Here is a 14,876-nt window from a genome sequence, read left to right on the forward strand (position 1 = left end):
TCTACTTACATTGACAAAGTTAACAAACTTACAAATAAGTATATAAACAACCCTTCATCAAAAGAAGGGGTGGTAATGAGGTGCGTTTTTATGAAGGTGTAAAGACTGCTCGCGTTCAGATTATATTATAAACTAGTATTTAGTCATATGGTAACCTAGAAGGGTTGGCTACGTCAGGTGTCAGTAGTGTAAAGTTTCATTTGTGTAGAAGAAATGGTAGAATACTAGCTTTGGTCAGCAGCTTCACAGTGGGACATATTTCTAGTCATAAAACATAATTTTCTGTTGAAACACTCCATAACTTGTGAAATCCCTGATGTAAGATGACACCAGTGTACGGTCATGTCAGCCACTGCCATCATTAACATACAAAAAAACATCTCCGTTAGAAATAGACGGGCCAGCTGTTCGCTTCATCGCTAGATATAATTGGGCGTACGGCCATATGCTCACGTGTGAAGCAGGCGGACTTATCGCGCAGAAATGTGCAGACTTGAAGTCGTAAAAACCCGATCTTGCAAGGGGAGACGCATATTGCTATAAACTAGGCGTGAAGCATTTCTTTTCAGATCAATTCATCACTATCTCTGCACCTGTGATGGCAAAAAAGGGCCCCCTAACTGCCCCAATGTGTGAGGGAGCCGAGGAGAGCGGTCGGCATGCGTCGCGCGGACCATAGAGCAGGCTCCGCTGCTGCGCGAGCCGCAAAGGGACGCGGCAAATGAAAACATCTGAGCGAGTCCAAAACGGGAAATGAGAAAGTGCAACATAAAAATACAACATGTCCCAGGGCAGACGTCCAGGCGGGCTGCCAGCTCTTTAAAACCTTGTTAATGAAGGCACAGTAGCGGCTCAATATGGAAGCAATGGCGCAGAAACCAGAGGGCACGTTACGGGAAACGCCCAAATCATCAGCACCTTAAAAGACTTTAAATCCGATTCAGACGGCGAGCATCACCCCCGCCCCCAACGTGCTGCACTTTCATGCGTAGCGTGGCCGAAAGGGGGGCGGGGACGCGATGAAACGCACGAGACAGGGAAAGTCCAACGGTTCTAATTAAGGAAGCAATAGCTTCCGGCTCCCTTATCTTTTCACACTGGTCCAGACAACACTGCCTTGCTCGTTCACCTGGCATGTTTGCCTTTCCATGGTTTTCACCATCTATTGCAACCGTTCACAAGTTAATTCTATTGCTCATTTAATCAGCACATCTTCAATGTATCATTCAATAGCGATTAAAACAGAACGCTGCCTCTTCTGTAGAGATAACTTCATAGGAGCCCCATTCTCCCCCCCTGTATCCTCTCAGTTGGAGAAAAGTGGCTCGACCTCCTTTATCTACACAAGCACGTGCTGATGGCCACAGACATATCCATATAAACAGAATTCTGAGAAACAGATTCGAGTGGTACCGAAGAGCAGGACAAGGAGAGAGCCAGGGCATACCCGTAACATACTTTAATGACGGAGAAACTCACAGCCCACAACCTAGCGGGAGCCTCTATTCAGGATATGCAAACATAGGAGATCATCATTGGTGTAAGAAATTCTTGGAATATACAGCACAATTTCTTTCTATACTCAAACACGTGCATCGAAAGCAAATACATATTAGGGAGGAGTGTGGCAGTGAGTAAAGTAAGTAAACGCCCAGTCCAGCCTGCACCAATAGATCAACAGACCACACAATACATTTTTAAGTCGAGCCTTCCAGACACAGCAGCTGTCTAGATGCTAAAAGCATATTGTGAGTTTACCAATAACATACAGGGGCCTGGAGCCCGCAAATTGTTTACCATTGGTCGGCCTTCCTGTCACTTATTTGCCTGCTTCGTATTCATGTCCCAGCTAGTCACTTTTTTGTTTGTTCCACCAATTAAGCATGGCCTTTTTACCATCTTGATTGGCTGGCTTCCCTGCTTCCACAGCCTGCTTTTTAAGCACTACTTTTGTTTTCTTTGTTTAGCACTCCATGAGAGAGCATGTATATTCCAGCTGTCTCCATTGTGTACTTCTGCACACCGTGCTTCTCCTCGCCCTTCTATGTCACACTCCCTCATGGTCTTCCCAATTGCTTTCTCACCAGTGTGCTTCTCCCCAATTGCTCCATGTTTCTCTCTTGCCCATTCCTTCTTCTCCCTACCTTCCTCTGGTGCGATCCTCACCCATGCCCCATTCTGTCGCCGACTGCTACTACTACTACTACTTTACCCCTACCTGCACTGCTTTACCCACCTTCTCCCTCCATGTTACTCACCCTCACCCATGCCCTCTGTGTTACTCCCCCACTAGGTTTTGTGTATTTTCTTTTTTTTTTACATGCCATTTCATGTGGCTGTTTTTTATTTTATTTTAAGACAGCACATGCACTAGTTGTTGCTATGCATGTGAGTTTACAGAGCACTTACAGCCCGCCCATTGCTTACCATCATCGGTTGGCATAGTTTTCATTCATTTGCATGCTTCTTATTTGTTAGCTTTCACAGGCTTTCCTTCATCTTCTTGTGTTTGTCCCTCTCATGGACCATAGATGCATTCCTTGTGCCCTCCCACTGCTCATTCTTCAAGCGCTCTGTTTAAGCACTCTACAAGAGTCTGCATGTTTTCCAGCTGCCTCCCTTGTGCACTCTCCCTCTGTGTTCCTCTTTCTCATCCTCCCTCGGTTGCTGTTCTTGATTTACTAGTAAGTCCCTATGTACAGTCCACCACGTGTCCCAAGAGCCTGTAAATCAAATGCTACTAGCGGGCCTGCAGCACCGACTGTCACCAACATGAGTAGCCCTGCAAACAGGTCTCAAACCTGCCACTGCAGTGTCTGTATGCAGTTTTGAACTGCCATTTGAACCTGGCAAATGCACCCATTTGCCAGGCCCAAAACCTTACCTTTTACTGCATGGAAGGCACCCCTAAGGTAGGCCCTGGGTAGCCCCATAGGAAGGGTGCAGTGCATTAAAAAAAGGACATGTCCTGGTAGTGAAATACTGCTAATTCAGTTTTACACTGCAGCAAGGCCTATCTCTTCCATGGGTTAGAATTGGAGCTGTATTGCAACATCTATATTCATTGTGTATCTGCCAGTTGGAAGCTTTTAGTGAAGTTGATTTTTAAATTGCAGGTCTGAAAATGCCATTTTCAGAAAGTTGGATTTTTTTTTTACTGTAACCATTCTGTGCCTCTGCCCGCCTCTGAATACAAGTCTGGGTCAGGACAACAGTTTGGCTGTTTGTGCATTCACTCTAGACAGTCACACAAAGGGAGCTGTGGTGTGCACTGTATAGCCTGATGGCCCTCATCAGGTTGATGGGCCTTCCTGAGCTAGAATAGTGGGAGGAGCTGACACTGACAACTGAATAGGGCTGTACCTGTCTTCAAACAAAGCCATCTCCACCCCCAGCAGTGTGTCTGGAACCAGGGCAAGAAAAGGCAGGGTCTTATGCACTACAAAGACCTTCCTTTGAAGTTTGACAACTTCAAAGGCTAAAAGGGGTGTAAGTAACTTTGCTGTGCAGACCTGCTGCTTGCTGCTTCTGGCCTGGGAATGAAAGGACTGGACTTTGCTTTCTACATCCTACTTCTAAGGTTCTACAAGGGCTCAAGTTGAGCTAGCCTCCTGTTAGGAAGTCTCAGGATCATCAAAGACTTCAACTACCAGCATCTTGGCTCTCATGCGGAGAGTCCTGTCTTGCCACACAGTGCCAAATCCAGTTCCTGGGCCCTTGGAAAGGAGTTCTGATGATTCCAAGAAGAAAATACACGCTTTGACTCCAAGCATCGTTTGGAATCGGTGCAGCACTGCCAAAACTCAATCATCGCTGCTGCCTGCACCGGAGCGTGATTGTCGCTGAACACAACAGCGGCTTACAATACAGGCCCCAGCTTTTCATCACAGCACCTCCGATGAACTGCAGCTGAGTGAGTCTCAAGCACTACATCACTTAAGTCCCAACTGTGATGCAGCGCTTGCTTCAATGCTGTGGAATCGATGCAGCACAACTTGACTATCGACGGATCTTCCCTGGACGCCATTTTCTTCGACACCGCACCAAGGAACTGTGCTATGTGTCCAAAAATAGCACATCACCTCTCTTGCTACAGTAAGAAACTGACACATTACCTCCCCACCTAGCAGTAAGGAACCAACGCCTTACCTCACCTGTAGCAGTAAGGAACAGATGCATCGCCTGCTTTTCTGGTGCCTCACCTTCCCTGCGCCTCCTGTCACCTTAGATTTTTGATGCATCTTTGGTACTTTGTCCTGATCAAGAGCAACCACTGTTTTTTAAGAACTGAACTTTATTTAATCTTTGAAAATTCATATCTAGACTGGTGTATGCTGGATTTTTGTCTTTTTGGTCTAGTTTTATTCAGGGAAATATTGCTATTTTTTAAACTGGTGTGGGGTTCGTTGGTATTGTTTTCACTGTGTAAGTGTGTACAAATACTTTACATATTGCCTCTGGGATAAGCCTGACTGCTCTATGCCAAGCTACCAAAGAGATGAGCAGGGGTTATCTTAGGTGTGTAATCCATTTACCCCGACTAGAGTAAGGGTCCCTATTTGGACAGGGTGCAAACCACTGCCAACTAGAGACCCCATTTCTAACAGGTTAATTGTGTCATAGCAGGTTTTTTAAAAAACATTATTTATAGCCATGCTGTACACCAGTGGAGCTGTGGCACTGCATGGCTAAAACCATTGCCAAAGCAAATAGTTCTCATAAGCACAACTTATTGGCTTTGTCAATGCTGGCTTTTGATTTATCCATTATGCACTCCATTGGGGATGATGGACAGCATGACTAAAAACCACTGAAAAAAGTCAATAAGTCCCAAAGACCTATTGGCTTTGCCATGGCCCCCAACAACTACTGAATTTACGAATGTTGTCTCTCTCCGCCCCCCCCCTCCCCCCAACTATTTATTGTAGGGGGAAATAGACCTCTAGCTATTACCTACTCATGTAACTATTTCCTGTATCCCTTAGTCCTCCTTTCTTGTCCTTTCTCGTAATTTTTACTCTTGATTTTTCTTTTCTTTCAATTTTATTACCCTGTTGCTATTTCCCAAGGTAAGTTCAACAGAAAATAATGCATGCCACTCTTAACATTATTAGTTAACCCAACTTTCATACCTGAATATTAGTGAACAAAACCAGAACTCATTACCCGACCCAGGGGTCCAAAGATTTATATCGATGGAAATGAGCATACAAGTTAGTACAATATCAGAGTAACTAATTCATGGCCATCCATGCACTCGTCTAACACACTCCAGATACACTTTTATGAGCACTTCACACTATGTAATATGAACACTTCACATTATGTAACATGAACATTTCAGTCACATGGGCACTGTGTGTGTTGCTGCTTATTTTCACAAAGTGTGCAGTGTTTTTTTCTATGTTCAAGCTCAACCTCTGGGTAACGTTTCACATGTCTCTGGTTCTAAACCCAAGGTCTGCTGATATGCATTATCAGCCCTTCTGTTTAAGGCTGAGTGTTCGTCACCACCTCCTCTCATCTAGAACAGCTCCCCCACCTCAACCCCTGCCAGAAACACACATTTAAAGCTCCTACAAGTCAATTCTGGATCCATCAGTGCAAATTAAACATACCTTGCAATTTCAATGTGAATAGCTACCATCACAAGATATAAAGCTAGTCTTATTACAAATCTGTGTGCAGACACACAATGTTACTATTGGCTCACAACTGATCTCTCCATTTAAGGAAGAATGGCGGCTGGGGAAGTGATTAGCATGTGTCCCCAGTGTATCTTCAGACCTTGCCCTCTACAGGCGCTCTGGTTCATCAGACAGGCCACTTTTTGAAAAGGTCTATAACTAGTGAAAAAAAAACAGAAAACTGAATAGATGAATACTACTATTGTATCAACCCACTAACTAATACTAAATCACCAGATATTTAGATGTATTCAGATTTATTTTATCACATATATATTTTTATTTACACATTTTTTTGATTATTTAAACATATTAGGGAAAATAGTTAACATTTCATGGATAAATTTCACAGTATTTGATGCGCAAAATAATGTGTCAAATAGACAGGCCACACAGGTGCAACACATGCCTTTCTGTATGTTCTTACTCTGTGTGCTATGTGTACACACACACACAAATACATAGACAGTCATTGAAACAACTAAAGGTTAAAAGTAATGTTATAGTTAAGTTAATTTGTCAGGGACATTAACATTTTGAACAAAAAAATCCACTGAAATTATAACTCTCGCCCCTGCCATGCACTGCTTATGACCTCACATAGGACATCACTCATGACATTCTATGACAATGTATGACATCACTGATGGAATCATCCAATCAGGGTGTAAGTTTGTTGTATATTTTACATAGTGGCGGGTAAATACAATTTTACTTTTGATCTAATTTTGCACAGCCTTTGTCCAGCTAATAGGCATAATTGTTTAAAATGCATGTGCTCCTAATGAATCATAGGTTTGTAGAGGTATTGAACAAGGTCTAGCGTTAATCTTTGTTTTGAAGAGTAACTGGGTGTGCCAGATCCCTTTTGTTCATTATGCTTCACACAATTTTTATTTTTGTTAATTGCCCAAGTACTGTAATGGCTGCCAGCAACATTTCTCGTGTTTAGGGTAAGCACTCAAGAGTACATGCGTTTTCCAGCTTTTTCCCCTCCAAAAGAAATTCCTGAAACAGGAGCTGAGAGGAAAGGCAATAGACGGAGCATAATTTAGGTTGCACTTTAAAAACCAAACCTGCAGTTTTCTTCTTCTGTTAGTCTTGGTGAACAATGATAAGCAGAAAGTATATATTTCTTGCAACATGTTAATTTTCTCAGCCCTTGAGGTAATTATAGGAAAGATAGCATGTCTGTGTGTTTCTAAACAATCTTATCAACAGCTTTTTAAAAAATCTGATGTATTTTCATTGATTCTAATATCTTTTTGCAACAAGTATTTTACTGCTTTTCGGTGGGTTTCATTTTGATCAAGAATTCTAATTTTATTTTCCATATATACAATCATCCTACCTATATCTTATGGATGCACACCAAACAAAGGATTTAAGTGGTTTATGGGGGAGGTGCTGGTGTGATTGTGCGTTATAAGAAATATAGTACCTACTGATGAACATTATAAGGATATTGCAAGTCACCTCGGAGTTGAATGACCTTAAAATGAATACAGTCTCCTGCATCTTTCCTCTACATAGCTCAGAACTTCTGTGTGACTCACAATATTCCAATAATGTAACGCAGGGAGTACTTTCTCCTATAAATACATTCTTCTTTAAGGGTGTAACTAGATCAACACACACGACCGAGGATAAAATATAAAATTAAAATAAAAAGCTGTCATGCAAAAAGAGTAAAACAAAGTATGAAACGTTCTCCACCAGTCCAACAACAAACCATCCGACAAAGTTTTAACAATTCACTCTATGAAACTCGAAACAAATAGGAAAAAAACCTTGTAAAATCCAGACTTAAGATTACTGTATAGCAATCTTTCAAGATCTTCGTAAAATGAAGCAAAAAGTATTCTCCTGATAATTCGGGTAGAATTGTGGCTAGAAGGAAAGCGCTGATTTCAAATTTTTCTCTATTTAATCACCACAGCTACATGTGGTAAAGTTTGAGCACTGATTTGTATTAAGGCAGAATTGCAATGTACGATAAACTGGGGAATAAACACAAATGGCCTTGTAATCCAGCCAACAAAAAAATTAAGCTTAATTTCCGAATACTTCGCCACTGTAATTCCCTGGATTTATGGTTATCAGACTACTTTTCGACTCCTTTACTGAAAAGCAAGCGATTAAATGCAGATTTGACCAAGAGACTGCTTTCGACTGTGTTAATTCGGAATTTCTGCCCACCTGTTGGCGATTGGGATACACTTCATACACTGGATTCGGGACAATCACTAAAGGTCAGCATGTTGTATATTGCTGAATGTGTGGACACAAATCCCTTCTCTCACAGTGGAGATTTAGAAGAAATGCCCACTGAGCCCCCTCTATCCTGATTGTTTGTAATAAATACGGATGCATTCTTAAGAGCATTAGACTGAACAGTGGAATTAAATTAACCCTAGTCGGGAGAGGAAAGAAAACTGGGTACATTCCGCAACATGCACAACAGACATCCTGCATTTACACTTTGAATTAGCAGAGGATACTCACTCTAGCCTTTGACGCAGTCTCCGTTCTTCAGGGTGAACTGTTTTTTAATCAGACAGTGAATGAGTGCAACCCCATGCTCCAATTTTTTGTTTGAATAGGCTAACATTGGCTGGAATAGCTAGGGGTTACTTTTCCCAAGAATGCAAATATATCATCTAGTGACCCAACGATTTACACCATCAGGTGTTATTATGACAGGCAGACCCACTAGTCGAGTCCCTGGCAGAGGAGTCAATGTGTCCAGTGGCTTAATCCCTACACACCTATAGGTGAGACACCGATGTAAAAAAATATATAATACGTAAGCATGGTTGCTTCTTAAAAGAATGCGGTGCTTCCAGTGCTTTCCAATCAAAAACAAGATAGAGATGCATCAGATAAACGAGAAACCGCTTTTAGTCTAAGAAAGTTAATAATATATAGTCAGATGCACAGAGTGTAATGTGCTAGCTATTTCCATTGCGGAGACAGAATTACGTCTCAGACCCAGCCTCCTGAAACAGTCCTCCCTTAATACTCTTGCTACTGGATCTAGGAATTCGATTAATTTGTCCTCCATGTTTAATCATCACAGATGTGAACAATTGACTGCTGTCCGCTCTTACCTGTAATAACAATCTCTCGTCTCCTATGACAGCTGCCTGGTTCCAATCGATAACTTCGGAAAACGGCAACTCCCATCCATTACTAAGCATGACTGGGACACATGCAGCCTGCGGACCAAGCCAACATATTATGAGAAGATGCACCTTCAATGGTTTGACATTCATCTACAAACACAATCCTGTAACATTTGACGGGTACATCCTACAAAGGACTGGGACATCAAAAACAAGACCCAGAAATGGTTGCCTTGTTTCTCGTTCTAAAGTGCTTGCTTCCAGTTTCGACATTTAATACCAGTGTTCCTGAACCGTGTTAGTATTGGCCAACCCAATTTACCAACCTTTGAGGGATGAATGGGTTAATCAACACTGCTCGGATTTGAACCGGTGGCTTGCACTTCTAACACAGATATGGCCAGTGGGCAGTTTACATTGGAAGCCAGCAGTCAGTACAGAAAGAACAGAACTTAAGGTGGACCATTAATTCCCCTTTAATGGATCTGTACATTGCCGCCACCGCAGCCAGGGCCATCTCGAAGCCACACAGCAGACTTCAATTCGGCTAGAATGCATGAGGCAGAGGATGAGAAGTGTGTGCAATCAAGGATTCATTCTTTGCAACTGGCCCCTCCTGCCAAAGGTGGTGTGCGTTGCGATGCCCACCGCTATTGCAAAGCTCCTACATTTTTGAAAATTAGACAACTGAAAGATAAAACATCAACTTGTAACTAGAAATGGCAAAACAGGATACTAGCTTAAAAGGAACTGTGTTGGTCTGTTGAAGGTTTAACTAGTGGCAGTGGCCTGTGGAACAGATATGGTAAGCGGAGGTATCCACCCAGTTGTATTGCTACCTTGTTTTATTAACAGAAAGAATAAAGCTGGCATGCTACATGACAACACTTGTTTTTTCTATGGTCAACACACCCAGCTCAGTGCGTCCATACTGCTACGGTTTCGTTATGAAACTAAGAACCTTTTAACATTGTCTGGTGGTGATGGGGCAGCCAGCTCTACAGTGGCCTACAAGGCCTATTCCCTCCTTCCGAGCTCTAGTCGTCAGCACCGGCCTTGAGATATTGGTGCCACTTGAGGTCTACTACAGTCATGCAAGACACACTGGGCCATGCTTCGGACGCAAAGCTCCTCTCGGGGCGGTCTGGCTGGGCCAGTCTTCTGACGTGAACCTCCTCTAGGGGTAGGCTTGACACAATGGGCCATGCGTCCGATGTAAAGCTCCTCTCGGGGCAGGCAGTACACACTGGGCCATGCTTCCAACACAAAGCTCCTCTAGGGGGCAGGCTGTACACACTGGGCCATGCTTCCAACACAAAGCTCCTCTAGGGGGCAGGCAGTACACACTGGGCCATGCTTCAGACATGAAGCTCCTCTAGGGGGCAGGCTGTACACACTGGGCCATGCTTCAGACATGAAGCTCCTCTGGGGGCAGGCAGTACACACTGGGCCATGCTTCTGACGCGAAGCTCCTCTGGGGGCAGGCAGTACACACTGGGCCATGCTTCCGACGCGAAGCTCCTCTAGGGGCAGGCAGTACACACTGGACCATGCTTCCGACGCGAAGCTCCTCTAGGGGCAGGCAGTACACACTGGACCATGCTTCTGATGCAAAGCTTCTCTCGGGACAGGCACTACACACTAGTCCAAGCTTCTGACGTGAAGCTCCTCTCGCAGCAGGCAGTAGACACTGGGCCATGCTTCAGTTGCGAAACTCCTCTGGGGCAGGCAGTTCACACTGGGACATGCTTCTGACGCGAAGCTCCTCTGGGGGCAGGCAGTACACACTGGGCCATGCTTCTGATGCGAAGCTCCTCTAGGGGCAGGCAGTACACACTGGGCCATGCTTCTGATGCAAAGCCCCTCTCGACCAGGCTGTATACACTGGGCCATGCTTCTGACCTGAAGCTGCTCTCAGGGCAGGGATTACACACTGGGCCATGCTTCCAACACAAAGCTCCTCTAGGGGGCAGGCTGTACACACTGGGCCATGCTTCAGACATGAAGCTCCTCTGGGGGCAGGCAGTACACACTGGGCCATGCTTCTGACGCGAAGCTCCTCTCGGGCAGGCAGTACACACTGGGCCATGCTTCTGACGCAAAGCTCCTCTAGGGGCAGGCAGTACACACTGGGCCATGCTTCTGACGCAAAGCTCCTCTGGGGGCAGGCAGTACACACTGGGCCATGCTTCCAAGACAAAGCTCCTCTAGAGGCAGGCAGTACACACTGGGCCATGCTTCTGACGCGAAGCTCCTCTCGGGGCAGGCTGTATACACTGGGCCATGCTTCTGACCTGAAGCTGCTCTCAGGGCAGGGATTACACACTGGGCCATGCTTCCGACGCGAAGCTCCTCCTGGGGCAGGCCCTATACACTGGGCCATGCTTCTGACGCAAAGCTCCTCTGGGGGCAGGCAGTACACACTGGGCCAGGCTTCTGACGCAAAGCTCCTCTGGGGGCAGGCAGTACACACTGGGCCATGCTTCTGACGCGAAGCTCCTCTCGGGCAGGCAGTACACACTGGGCCATGCTTCTGACGCAAAGCTCCTCTGGGGGCAGGCAGTACACACTGGGCCATGCTTCTGACGCAAAGCTCCTCTCGGGCAGGCAGTACACACTGGGCCATGCTTCTGACGCAAAGCTCCTCGGGGGGCAGGCAGTACACACTGGGCCATGCTTCTGACGCAAAGCTCCTCTCGGGCAGGCAGTACACACTGGGCCATGCTTCTGACGCAAAGCTCCTCTTGGGGCAGGCAATCACACTGGGCCGAGCTTCTGACGCAAAGCTATTCTTTGTTTAGAACACACATACTAGATGAGATTGTGGCCCAAGTCCAAAGTAAAAAAGTGCGGGGACTAATTATATTCTACTCACGAAGGCATCACAGGAAGTGACATCACCTTGCTTCAAAGGACAAAGGAGATTTTACAAATTACCAAATTAATAATCATAAATAGGGTTGTTGGTTTTACTTTTATTAAATCAGATGACAATGTTTTTAGAGACCGTTGTTAATTTTCCTTTGAAACTGCTTTTAGTAAGTAAAATAAATCTGCTGGGTGCATTTTTTAAACATTACACTTGCTGTTATTGCTTGCTGGTTACTGCTGATATTATTTGTCCAGCTCCAAAGAACCAACGTGTTTGCAATTTGGTGAAGCGGGCCTATTCCCGAGATAAAGGATTAAAACCTAACTCCCTTCAGTGTCCTGATCACAAACCAAGGGGATGCTGCCAGCGGGATGGAGGCTCACAAACATACTGAGGCCAGGCTCAATGCTGCAGTGCTGGGGCCCTCGGTGACACCTCTCAGTCTCGCGCTAAGGCAGAGTCCGCTTTCTAAAAAACAGTTGGGGGACTCTGCACACTCAACATCCACCCCGACTTGTGCCCAGAGCACCCCCTGTAAATCTCTGCTGTTCTGAAATGCAACAACCCTACTCTAAATTCTAAAGGCTCTAAAATGGCCTTCTCCAAATCCCTAGATGGTCTGCCAGAATATCAGTAACGCTACTGTGTCCTGATTCTTTATAGATATACTGCTCCATTGGATGTAGATTTTACATTATTGGCTCCAATCCCATGCTTTATTTTTATAAATATTATCTCGGGCATTATTTTTGCGAGACAATATTAAAGCCAATGATACTTTGGTATCAGACCAATTGCAAGGACTATGAAATGGCCCTGGGCCTTCAGATTACACTGCCTTCCTCCAAAGACAGTGTTCTCAAATGGCACCCGCCAGTTCTATGGACCCAGTGCTTTCAAGCGACTCTGCCCGCAATGCTCTTACCTGCAGTGCCTCCAGAAACCTGAAGGATCCAAGCCTGCGGCCTCGTGGTACCAGGCAGAAAGTGGCATTGTGCAGCATTTCTCGATAATCATACCTGCAAAACAAAGAGGGGGCAGTCAGCGACTTGTACACAACAAGCAAGTCAAACCATTTAAAACAGTGAGGTTTCTACTGTGAACCAGAGTCAAGAAGCGCATCATCATTCAGACGCCACACCAACCCCCATTATGTATTCTACTGAAACAGAAGCAGCCAAGGAGTGTCTTTTGGGGTTCAGAGAGATGTGAGGGGAGAGAGCAGGGAGAGATGTCTAGAAACGGGATACTCTGAAAAGGAAATCAAACTCTTGAAGCCCATGGAACGTGTGCAAGCATGGAGGACTCTGCATTGTCTAAAAAGAGACCACGGAGTTGGGCCCCAGGTCTCAGGCTTAGCACCCACTGTGGGCGCAACCTGCGGGGCACCATGCCAGTATGGTCACTTAGTGAGAAAAAAAATGAAAGCACACGCTCAGGGTTGAATTTCACGTTCAGTTTTTGAAATGGCTTAAACCTAATAAGAGTGGAAATTTCAATTACATTTTTAAAGACAAACAAAAACTTAACATGACATAGAAATAAACGTGCAAAAACTTCACGTTATAAAAAACGATGAAAAAGGAATTTTTGTAACAGCATCATAAAAGCATGCAGAAAAATAGTAGTCTTAAATGATTTTGTACGTACAAATAACATAGGGTGTGAAGTATTACAATAAAAAAATCTTTATTTTGAACGTTTCATAAATGTATGCATGGTGAATTCTCATGTTTTTGAGTTTACCTCTAATCAATTTAAAATTGCAATTACATAATAAAATAAAACATTTAATTTATTAATTAGTATGATTAAACCTTGTGAATTTTATAGAATACTTATATTGTGTGATAAACTGCACCGAAGTGAAAGAAAAATAGGCGCTACACCTTTCTACTAAAAGATGCATTCGTGAAACTTTGAGACATTGCTCTTTACACACGTGCTAATAATAATTTCTTCAAACGAAAATGTAAATCAATATTATAAAGTGCATTTACATGTTGGTACCTATAAATGTGGTTGTCCCTATTTCTAATATATGCACACAGAGCCTAAAAAAGTCACTTGATGTAATGGGTGAAATGGCTATACTTATTTGTTGTCCTGACTAGACTGGGCTTTGGGCCAAAATTCTGCGACTGGGTAAAGACCCGTTGGGAAGAGTAAGGGTGAATGGAGCATTTCAGGGCCCTTCTCGCTTGGTCGAGGCACCAGACTGGTTGCCTGCTGTCCCCCTTTATCTTCACCCTTGTGTAGGAGCCGCTGGCAGCCTGGATCAGGACCGACCAGATGATATGGGTAATCCCCTCAAGTGAAGGATGGGAAGAGCGTATCTCCCTAAATGCCGATGACAATTATACTATATGTATCCAGGCCGTATTATTCAATTACTCATATCCTCCAAATCTTCGAGCTGTTTGGTAGTTACTCAAGCTACAGAGTCAACTGGGCCAAATCTGTGGTTTTCCTCTTGTTGGGTCCTCCTCTTAGATTGCCGCCACAGTCTGCGGCTCCAATCGAACTGGTGAACTTCAAATACCTGGGCAACTTTGTGACCAGAGCTCAGCAGTTGTTTCTGAAACAATCTTTCTCCTCAAATAGAACGACTTAGGTCGGATGTAGCGCATTGGCGGAAGCCGCACTATACAAGATGGTGTCCCTACCAAGACTCTTGTAGGAAGTACAAAACACGCCCTACCCTGTTCCCCTGACCTTCTTTAACACCTTGACTGCTAAGGCAATTCCCGCTGTGTGCCAAGGAATGTAGGATCCCATTGTTCAGGACGAGCTCAGCTCGTCATAAGCACACGACCAGTGTACTGCATGACGAGCTGAGCTCGTCATGAGCAGCGAAGGGGTTAATCAAGTAGATCAGTAGATCAGGAGCTCCGGGTCTTATAGAGTGGATTGCCTTGAAGAAGCTACAGAGAGGAATATATGACGGAGGTCTAGCGGTCCCAAACTTTTAACTATATTACTGGGCCTCACAGATGCTCGTGATTAAGGAGTTGGTGTTTGCAGACTGGGGTGAACCTGCCTATAGGGATGACAGAGACAATTACAGGCAAAAACTATGAAGCCAAATTGTACATCCGGAAGATGAGGGCTCTCCCCGTTCACACAGCCACTGTGGTCCAGTCCTGGACAGAAGCTGAGACCCACGTCGGAAGCTGTGGTATTTTGACAGAG

The 14,876-nt window shown here is 44.6% G+C and overlaps 1 protein-coding gene across 1 annotated transcript in view; it reads right to left on the bottom strand.

The window, feature by feature from the left end:
• EXT1 (exostosin glycosyltransferase 1) overlaps positions 1-14,876 on the bottom strand; it is a 344,101-nt gene that overhangs the window by 69,621 nt on the left and 259,604 nt on the right. The window contains exons 2-3 of the mRNA XM_086966142.1: positions 12,610-12,703; positions 8,798-8,905 (exon numbers count right to left, since the gene is read on the bottom strand). Of these exons, the coding sequence (XP_086822268.1) occupies positions 8,798-8,905; positions 12,610-12,703 (202 nt within the window). The remainder of the gene's footprint in view (positions 1-8,797; positions 8,906-12,609; positions 12,704-14,876) is intronic.

The sequence above is a fragment of the Lissotriton vulgaris genome, chromosome 4_1, assembly GCF_964263255.1.
Source record: "Lissotriton vulgaris chromosome 4_1, aLisVul1.2, whole genome shotgun sequence".
Lineage (NCBI taxonomy): Eukaryota > Metazoa > Chordata > Amphibia > Caudata > Salamandridae > Lissotriton > Lissotriton vulgaris.